Source organism: Convolutriloba macropyga, chromosome 14 (assembly GCF_964194025.1).
Source record: "Convolutriloba macropyga chromosome 14, txConMacr16.3, whole genome shotgun sequence".
NCBI lineage: Eukaryota > Metazoa > Xenacoelomorpha > Acoela > Convolutidae > Convolutriloba > Convolutriloba macropyga.
The window spans coordinates 34728611-34739397 of NC_134481.1; the positions used below are offsets into that span (position 1 = coordinate 34728611).

At 33.6% G+C, this 10787-nt stretch overlaps 1 protein-coding gene across 1 annotated transcript in view; it reads right to left on the reverse strand.

Moving 5' to 3' along the window:
* Nucleotides 1-9311, reverse strand: part of LOC142353275 (uncharacterized) — a 29177-nt gene extending 19866 nt beyond the window's left edge. Inside the window, exon 1 of the mRNA XM_075405506.1 lies at nucleotides 8234-9311. Coding sequence (XP_075261621.1) covers nucleotides 8234-9265 — 1032 coding nt within the window. The 5' untranslated portion in view covers nucleotides 9266-9311. The remainder of the gene's footprint in view (nucleotides 1-8233) is intronic.
* Between the last annotated feature and the right edge of the window lie 1476 nt (nucleotides 9312-10787).

The window sequence follows — 10787 nt, forward strand, 5'->3', positions numbered from 1 at the left end:
TAAAATGGCAAATTTAGCTCAAAAAATTCAGAATTTTTTTTTGAATCAGAAGATAACCTTTACTCCAAGACATATTATTACTGGCCAGAATAGATAAGACAAACACTTTTGGCTAAACCAGTTGGATTTAATACTTAAAAAACGGTTGGAAAAAGCTGCAAGTGATCAAAAATATTGGTCGCTTAACAAAAAAAAATCCTTTCTCTTCTTTCGCTCTCTTAAAATACTACCTGAACAAAACCACCCTCTCTTTCGCTCTCTTTTGTCTTCCTTCTGTTCAGCTGATCGACCTTAACACGTTTTTTCACAGGCCGCATCCTGTGAAAAAAGAAGTCACCGATTTAAAGTGATCAAAATAGGGCATCATAATGCTGCCAATTGATTTGGGTGACGTAATTAATTTAAATCTTCTAAAACAAAGCCAACGGAGCAAATCGGTACAACTTCAAGCTCATATAAACGCAGCAAACAGAAAGCAAACAGTATAAAGTAAACAGTTTTTTGTTATGGAAGCAATTTGAAGCCAGCAAACCTCTTTTAAAGAGTTGAGGCGGTGCAAGCGCAATTTTTGTCAACTTCGGATGACTTCAAACTAAAAGGCAATTAGTTTTCAATTCTTTTGTATATACATGTAACACCTGATTTGGTTTCATATTAATTTTTCATTTTACTGTGCTTTGTGAAGATATGGTGCGCTTATCTTAATTAGATCAATTTTAATCTACTTGACAACGGCTGGTCATGTGAACTCTGATGAGATTCTGTCCCATCTCATAGTGGTTCAGATGGTTCATTAGTCAAATAAAAGATAGAAGCCGATAAAAAATATAGCCGAAATACTCCGGAACGAACTCGAAGTAGATGTCCACTAAGACCCCATCCAACCATTGATCAACCAAAGTAAGCCTCTGCGTATTTATGATTTGTTTAATACAGATATAAAAATAGAAAAATTGCTAACAAAATTGATTAAAATTTCGTCACAAGACTCAGAAAACACTTTTAGCAAAAAAACTAGCGCGCAAAACATTTTTTGTTCAAATAAGGAACACCAATTGAAAAAAAATGCAAAATGGCGGACGCATAAAAAAACAACGAAACAAGAAAGGTACAACAACTTATTCGTCAACAAAACTTCCTACAAAATGCAGGCTGAAGGTTTTCATCATTTTCTCTGAGAAAACCTACTAAAGCTTTTCTTCATTTGACTAGTGAACTATCCAGGGCCTGCCTGTAAGAGATATTCTATTCAACATTTAAAAACAAAACAACAAAAACTTGAAACATAACAAATTTCTTCGATTTATTAACTTATATCAACTGCACCATTTATCAAAAAAAAATCAGCTCATAGCAAAATTTTTTTAAAAATATTTGTCAAGTAACTGCCAAACAAAAACCTCAACATAAAGCTCCAAATGAACCAAACATCGACTTAAGTATTTACATTTTTTTCTGAACCATAAAAAGGCTGCGCCATAAAAAGACACGAACTGCTGTAAAAAAACTGAAGAAAGTGAAAGTCCTACGAAAGAGTTCCACAGGTTAAAATTGCAATTTCAGATCAAAAGATCCAGAAGTATATTGTTTGAATCAGATGATAACAAATACTTCAAAACATAATATTTCTGGCCAGAATAGATAAGATAAACACTGCTTAAAAAAAGTTGGATTTAAAACTTAAAAAAAACGGTTGAAAAAAGCTGCAAGTGATCCAAAATATCGGTCGCTTAAAGCTTTAAAACAAAAATTGTAGCTCAGTTAGCCATGTTAATAACGAAATCATTTTTATTATTGGGGCACTATTTTGTACTTATAAGTCATTCAATTACTTTTCAAATTAAAACCTAGTTGTGGTAGCTTGTGTACGTTTGATTTATTTATTTATTCTTTTTTCATATAAAGTAAACAGTTTTTTGTTATGGAAGCAATTTGAAGCCAGCAAACCTCTTTTAAAGAGTTGAGGCGGTGCAAGCGCAATTTTTGTCAACTTCGGATGACTTCAAACTAAAAGGCAATTAGTTTTCAATTCTTTTGTATATACATGTAACACCTGATTTGGTTTCATATTAATTTTTCATTTTACTGTGCTTTGTGAAGATTTGGTGCGCTTATCTTAATTAGATCAATTTTAATCTACTTGACAACGGCTGGTCATGTGAACTCTGATGAGATTCTGTCCCATCTCATAGTGGGTCAGGTGGTTCATTAGTCAAATAAAAGATAGAAGCCGATAAAAAATATAGCCGAAATACTCCGGAACGAACTCGAATTAGATGTCCACTAAGACCCCATCCAACCATTGATCAACCAAAGTAAGCCTCTGCGTATTTATGATTTGTTTAATACAGATATAAAAATAGAAAAATTGCTAACAAAATTGATTAAAATTTTGTCACAAGACTCTGAAAAACACTTTTAGCAAAAAAACTAGCGCGCAAAACATTTTTTGTTCAAATAAGGAACACCAATTGAAAAAAAATGCAAAATGGCGGACGCATAAAAAAACAACGAAACAAGAAAGTCACAACAACTTATTCGTCAACAAAACTTCCTACAAAATGCAGGCTGAATGTTTTCATCATTTTCTCTGAGAAAACCTACTAAAGCTTTTCTTCATTCGACTAGTGAACTATCCAGGGCCTGCCTGTAAGAGATATTCTATTCAACATTTAAAAACAAAACAAAAAAACTTGAAACATAACAAATTTCTACGATTTATTAACTTATATCAACTGCACCATTTATCAAAAAAAAATCAGCTCATAGCAAATTTTTTTTTTAAATATTTGTCAAGTAACTGCCAAACAAAAACCTCGACATAAAGCTCCAAATGAGCCAAATATCGACTTAAGTATTTACAATTTTTTTTTTCGAACCATAAAAAGGCTGCGCAATAAAAAGACCCGAACTGCTGTAAAAAAACTGAAGAAAGTGAAAGTCCTACGAAAGAGTTCCACAGGTTAAAATTGCAATTTCAGATCAAAAAATCCAGAAGTATATTGTTTGAATCAGATGATAACAAATACTTCAAAACATATTATTACTGGCCAGAATAGATAAGATAAACTCTTTGGCTAAAAAAAGTTGGATTTAAAACTTGAAAAAAAAAACGGTTGAAAAAAGCTGCAAGTGATCCAAAATATCGTTCGCTTAAATCTTTTAAAAAAATTGTAGCTCAGTTAGCCATGTTATTAACGAAATCATTTTTATTATTGAGGCACTATTTTGTACTTATTAGTCATTCAATTACTTTTCAAATTAAAACCTAGTTCTGGTAGCTTGTGTACGTTTGATTTATATATTTATTCTGTTTTCATATAATGTAAACAGTTTTTTGTTATGGAAGCAATTTGAAGCCAGCAAACCTCTTTTAAAGAGTTGAGGCGGTGCAAGCGCAATTTTTGTCAACTTCGGATGACTTCAAACTAAAAGGCACTTAGTTTTTAACTCTTTTGTATATACATGTAACACCTGATTTGGTTTCATATTAATTTTTCATGTTGCTGTGCTTTGTGAAGATTTGGTGCGCTTATTTTAATTAGATCAACTTTAATCTACTTGACAACGGCTGGTCATGTGAACTCTGATGAGATTTTGTCCCATCTCATAGTGGGTCAGGTGGTTCATTAGTCAAATAAAAGATAGAAGCCGATAAAAAATATAGCCGAAATACTCCGGAACGAACTCGAAGTAGATGTCCACTAAGACCCCATCCAACCATTGATCAACCAAGATAAGCCTCTGCTTATTTATGATTTGTTTGAAACAGATATAATATTTAAAAAATTGCTAACAAAATCGATTCAAATTTCGTCACAAGACTCTGAAAACATTTTTAGCAAAAAGAAAACTAGCGCGCAAAACATTTTTTGTTCAAATAAGGAACACCAAATGCAAAAAAAATGCAAAATGGCGGACGCATAATAAAACAAAGAAACAAGAAAGGAACAACAACTTTTTCGTCAATACAATTTCCTGCAAAATGCAAGCTGAAGGTTCTCATCATTTTTTCTGAGAAAACCTGCTTAAACTTTTCTTCATTCGACTAGTGAACTTACCAGGGCCTGCCTGTAAGAGATATTCTATTCAACATTTAAAAACAAAACAAAATAAACTTGAAACATAACAAATTTCTACGATTTATTAACTTATATCAACTGCACCATTTATCAAAAAAAAATCAGCTCATAGCAAATTTTTTTTTTAAATATTTGTCAAGTAACTACCAAACAAAAACCTCGACAAAAAGCTCAAAATGAGCCAAACATCGACTTAAGTAATTACAATTTATTTTCTGAACCATAAAAAACCTGCGCCATAAAAAGACCCAAACTGCTGTAAAAAAAAAGTGAAAGTCTTAAAAAAGAGTTCCACAGGGTAAAATGGCAAATTTAGCTCAAAAAATTCAGAATTTTTTTTTGAATCAGAAGATAACCTTTACTCCAAGACATAGTATTACTGGTCAGAATAGATAAGACAAACACTTTTGGCTAAACCAGTTGGATTTAATACTTAAAAAACGGTTGGAAAAAGCTGCAAGTGATCAAAAATATTGGTCGCTTAACAAAAAAAAAATCCTTTCTCTTCTTTCGCTCTCTTAAAATACTACCTGAACAAAACCACCCTCTCTTTCGCTCTCTTTTGTCTTCCTTCTGTTCAGCTGATCGACCTTAACACATTTTTTCACAGGCCGCATCCTGTGAAAAAAGAAGTCACCGATTTAAAGTGATCAAAATAGGGCATCATAATGCTGCCAATTGATTTGGGTGACGTAATTAATTTAAATCTTCTAAAACAAAGCCAACGGAGCAAATCGGTACAACTTCAAGCTCATATAAACGCAGCAAATAGAAAGCAAAACAACTGCGCGTTACCGTGGAGATCTCTAAATTGTAAATCATGAACCTAGCTGTCACATAAAAGTTAAATGTTGAAGGGTTGTAATTTTTTTAAAATGTGGGTTACAGAATACTAGCATTTGAGTATGCAGTAGAGGTGGAAAACTTAAAAGCTAAGGCCCACAATGACAAAGGAATGCCTAATACATTGATGCAGAGAGAACTCGGAACGAAACCACAGTGAGCATAGTCTAGCAAGTCAAAGTACGTAGCCCGCCGAAATTGGGAGGCAAATGATTTCTATTTTAGATGATGGAAACTTGATAACTATAATTTTAGTAAATTTAATATTAAAATCTATATGCTTGAAGCCACCAACTCCAGACTTTTTCCAAAGCTTCTTAAAGCGCTTAACAAAATTTCGGTGCAAGTTCAAAGTGCCAATGTTGGAGTATCAAAGAAAACGTAACTATTGTAGTGGCAGATGGGTTGAGTGAGCCCAGAAATTGTGACTGTTGGCAATTGATGGGCTAAGCTGCAACTAGAAACAACCTTGCTCTAAAAGTAATACGTTCAAAAACGATGCCGACTTCAATAAAAAACCTGACGCATTTGCCTGACTAAAATGTTGGTTATTCCCAAGTATTGGTTATTCCCAGGCGGCACAAATTGTATTGTTTTGTTGTATGTACCCAGCAATGTATACCTAATATTCAGGAATTGACACTACTACCTACCCACATAAAAGCAGAAAAGTCGAATGGAATTTGAAGTGTTTTATGGTTTTTGTCAAAAATTTACTTGATTCCTTGTTATAAAAATTACTGCGGATCAAACTCATACTGCAAGTCCCAATTGTCATACTGCAAGTCCCAGTAAATTAATACTTAAGATACAGAATCAGGTTTCAAACGAAGAAGTGAAATCAATTCGGAATGACAAAGATGGAATTATATGCTACCAATGTACGCTTTTTTCACCATAATTGATTTGAATTTCTGACAGTTAAATCACCATCGAAAAAGCATAAGAAAAGATTTGTACATTATGAGATCCGACGCAAGAGACATCTACGAAATTCAGGATGGTTATTGGATGGATTGCAAATACACTTTAAGAAGATTATTGAGAATATTTGATATTTATAAGCTAGTAGATCTTTCCAAGTAACTGGCATTAACAGATCAGCCCACATGAATTTCAATTAAAAATCAAAAAATTTGAATAATCAGAAATGCGATCCATGTAGCTTAGTATGAGGAGCAGCACTTAATAAGAATAATTTTGATGGTCGGTAAACTATTGCTTCGGCATCGCGTTTTGTATATTCACAAAAAAAAATGATACGACCTGATTGGGATGGAACTATGAGCTATCCCTTGTTCTATCGAATAGTTGAAATCCTATCAGATAGTGGCATCAAATGGTCAATAACAACTTGGAATGAAAATAATTTTCCAAACAGTTTTAAAAACATCTTAATGACACTGAAGTAATGTTTACGTGACTCTGCTTGACGTCACTGAGAAATTCTGGCGTTTATCGAAAACCGCGAAGCGGTTCGAGATTTTAAGTCAGAATTTCGAAGTGACTTCTGCAGAGTCACGTAACCATGCTTAAAACACGAAAGGTGCACGTTTTAAAACGACGAAAGTCAACTTCTGGCTACGTAGCAACTTCTCGTATTTTAACTTCTGGTACTGCAGACTTTCAGCAGGCATTTTAAAATGTGCATGTGAGTGTTTTAAATGAATTTAATTAGTTCTTTTTTATCCTTTCGCATCAACAAGTAAAGAAAATCAACCTGAAATGAGCATAAACCAGACAATATTTGGAGCGAATTGATCAACAATTTTTTTATGGAAAAATCGAATAGCAGATATGTCCAAGTAAAAATTCAGATACTGTGTCATAAAGTAAAAGGAGGTCGAAATGAATATGAGTTTTACTTTGAAGAAAGGTTTTGTTTGTGTTGATGAGCAAATAGACCTCCCTATTTGTCTGAAAACTCCGGTTCTGGAGACTTTACATGAAGGCAGATCAGGATTTTGATAAAGTTTGCCGAACGCAATTTGCATGTGAGTTGGCTCAATACAAACAGTTTATATAAAACTTGCACGGCCATCGACTTTAGTTGAAACCTAAAAGATTCGGCATTGCAATTATAAATTTTTGATTAATGTATAGTTCTTAACCCAAAAATACAAAAATAGACTGAGCAAGATATCTTCCAAAGAAAAAGGAAACAGCATAAAGCTTTTTCATCTATTCGTCTTTTTTCAAAAATCCTTCAATAAAATTTTCTTTCAAAAAAAGCAAAACTCAAATTTCGCCTCAAATCTTTTTTTATTTTCTACAAAAAGTTTCAAAAATTAATAAAATTTTTGATTAGATTACGGCTTCCTAGGATTGAACCAAACCTCCAAATTGGCAAAATTTCTCAAATTTGTTTGGCCAACTCATGCCTGACCATTTTGTATGATGAAAATGGACAACGGGATCATCATATTTAAAACACTAAACTTGCGCTGCAGAAGAACATATTAAAAGATATTAACGTATATTCTTAAAAATTATGCCTAGTTATCATAACCAGTATATATTTATTTTTTGTATATTGTGTATTCGGCGAAGAAGTATTTGTTTTTTTTTTAAAAAAAAAGATAAATATACTCCTGTGATAAATCAGTTTCCTTTAATTTTCGGAATTTGTCTTCGCAAAATACTTGTATCTTTGTGTATATCTTAAACTTAGGTCGGCTGAGCGTTGCAAAAGATTAAATCAAAGATGTTTTTAGCCGTGCAGATCTTCAACTTTATTTATCTGCCCCATTATGGCAGACATTTTTTGTCCGTTTGTTGTTATTTTACTTTGATGGATAACCCTGACCATAAAGCATTTTTTGTTAACATTTTCTGTTGATATTTGACAAGCTGGTGCAAAATCTGCTTTTTGCTGATATTTTGATCACGAATTTTTTAATGGTGCAATTATTTTAGCTACTTTACTTTCAACTCCTTATTACCTTATTACTATTAGCAATAGTTTTGCTTCAGCTTGACTTTTTTTCCAAAAACATCTCTTGTCTTTCTTCGAGGGCCATAAATTTTGTTTTACATCTAAAATTCATGAGGGAAACATAAAATGATGGTTTGAAGTGTTTTAAGAGACGGTGCGAAAAACTAAAAACTGATTGTTCTTGACATGGATCCACCAAATTGTAGAAATAAGACTATAGCGAAACTGTCACATTTCTCAAGAAAAAATGACCGAAAACAATGAACTGTGTAAAAAATCAGAACTCAGCAGAACAAGGACGGACTTGGTCGCGAAGCCTTCGGCCGGGTCTTTCCTTTGGAGATTTTATGCTGTTTCAATTGTGATTACATACCGTAGACGACAGCGTTGTGGGTGGAGGTGTGAAATTTTTGAAGTCACATATTTTTCTTTCTTTTTCTTCGTCTGGTCCAATTTTATTCCTCAGGCATATGGCGCAATTTTTCTTTAACATGACATCAGTGGTCTGCTGGCAGTCAGACAAGGAACACATCACATTGCATCTTTCAACCGGCGTGTTATCTGTCAGAACAGTTCTCTGATCGTCTGCTAGATTCCGCTCATTTAGCGATTTTACTCCGTCTTTTCTATCCAATGAATGCTTTCTTACGTTATCAGCATCCAACACAAATGATATATCAGTAGCTGAACTGCGGCTGATGAAGTTTTCTGGCAGTGAAGCCTGCGATGTGCTTTCAAAGATGACATATTGTATTTTTTTGGCTTGCATTAGAAAATTTTCCGAAAGAAGTTCTTGATTTTTGGACCACGCGTTCTTCATTGTTAAGTTAATACGTTCAAATGCTACATCAAATGGTAGCAAATCGGCCAACTCCCCTTTGAGCTGCAGATTGATGATGGTTCTAATTACGGACGTCCAGTTACCTTCGTCAGCAAAATCTTTCGTTGTCGACGGCATCATACTAGACAAAATCAAACTGCCAGCTTCAAACGCATTTTGTTCAAATGATTTGAGGGCTTTCGTTCGAAGTTCAAGTGTTTGAATTAAAACTGGTGGTCTCATTGCTTGAAAATTTAAATTTATATTATTTTCTAATGCCAATCTGTGGATTGTAATTCCAGGCCGTAGACCTTTGAGTAATTTGACCCTAGTGTCTCTAATCAGGAAACCATGGTTTTTCAAACTTGGATCACTCAAAACTGTGGACAGGTCAGCCACTTGACTGTCAATTCCAGCTATCTCAACATAACCACTCTGGCCGACTTGACAGTTAGTAACTTGAATCTCGTCAGTGGTACTCACAGAAATACACTCACAACTACTGCACTTGACATTGGATCTGGCATCCCTATCAATTCCAACCACTTTAATGTCTTCTTCTGAAGGAGATTTCAACCGTGACATCACAACTACATCTGGCTCCGCTGTGGTTGTTTTTGACAGAAAAGCAGTGGTCTGAAACGAAAAGGGCAAAACATTTGATGGATCCCAGCTTATGAAACGACTACAAAATTTCTATTGGGGAGGGCCTTTATTGACTAAAATTACCCAGTCGAGCTTCATACTTAAGGTCGAGGAAAAATTTTTTGGTGGGTCAAGCAAAAGTCTTTTTGATGGCCACTTTGGTTCAAGCGTTGAATTTCAAAAGGCACTTTGGTCGAGCATAGTTTTGAAATAGAATTGCAATACTCCGGTTCTAATAATCCTAATAGTGAAGTTTTGTTGCTCAAAATTGCTTAAAAGGTAGTCAGCAAGTTATGCTCTCTCCTCTTTTGTCATTGTGGAAAAACAGCATTCAATCAAAAATCTGTATTGTTTTTCTTTCAAAATTAATAATCAATATTTATCGAACGTAAAAAAACTGAAAAACGGCATATTTTCATCATGGCTAATGTAGCAGTGGATAAAACAGTTATCGCAGCAATACTATAATGCCAAATTACTTGCTTTAATGAAATTAGGTATCTTAAGTGTAATGGTCTTCTTACTATTAGCCATGATCAATATATACCGTTTTTCAGCTCTTTTTCATTCCAAAATAATGGATTATCATTTAAAAAACAATGCAGATTTTTGACTGAATAGTGCTTCTCCAGATTGACATAAGATGAGGAAGCATAACTTGCTGACTATCTTATAAGCAATTTTGAGCAATAAAACTGGAACAATTGTTGGGGCAAAATGCAGACTCAACAAAACAATTTTGCTTGTCTCTTGATTTGAAAATAGCTCGACACTTTTTTTGAAACTCTTTATTTTGAGTTCAGCAAAAGCCAAGCATAACAAAGCGGAAGTCTTATCGTAATTTATTTGCATCGAGCACGGTCTTCTTCATACCACTTTTTTGTACAAGCATGTTCTTTTCATAGATCAAGGACTAAACACAGCCAAGCAAAAAAAGATAAAATGCACCAAAACAAATAGTTGATTTTGATTGGTAAACGTGTTTGAGGGCATAATTTGTTTTTCTTCAACAATGTTTTCGATTCTACTAAAACACGAACATTAATCATTCTTAGTTATCTTTTGGTTGTAATTTTATTTGTATTTTTAAATTTTGTGTAATTATTTACGCTTTGATAAAGCAAAAAAGAGAAGGTTTTATTAAGGCCGCACGACGAAAAAAATTGCGTCGTTGATTTTCAGGCAATAATTTTTGGGTTAAAATAGTACCAAAACTTTCTAAAAAGCGTTTTAAAAAGTGTTTTCACTATATTAGCTTAAATCTGATTTGCATCGGCATCGAATCATCTGAAAACGCAGCAGCACCAATCACAAGTTTCTCTCATACAGACAAATGTAAAAGAATGACATTTACTTGAAAACAAAAGTGCGCATATTTCGAGATCAAATATTTTAGCAGCATAACTAAAGTGTGAATAAAAGAAAAACACAGTATTTGAGCCTTCAAAGATTTCTCGGAACG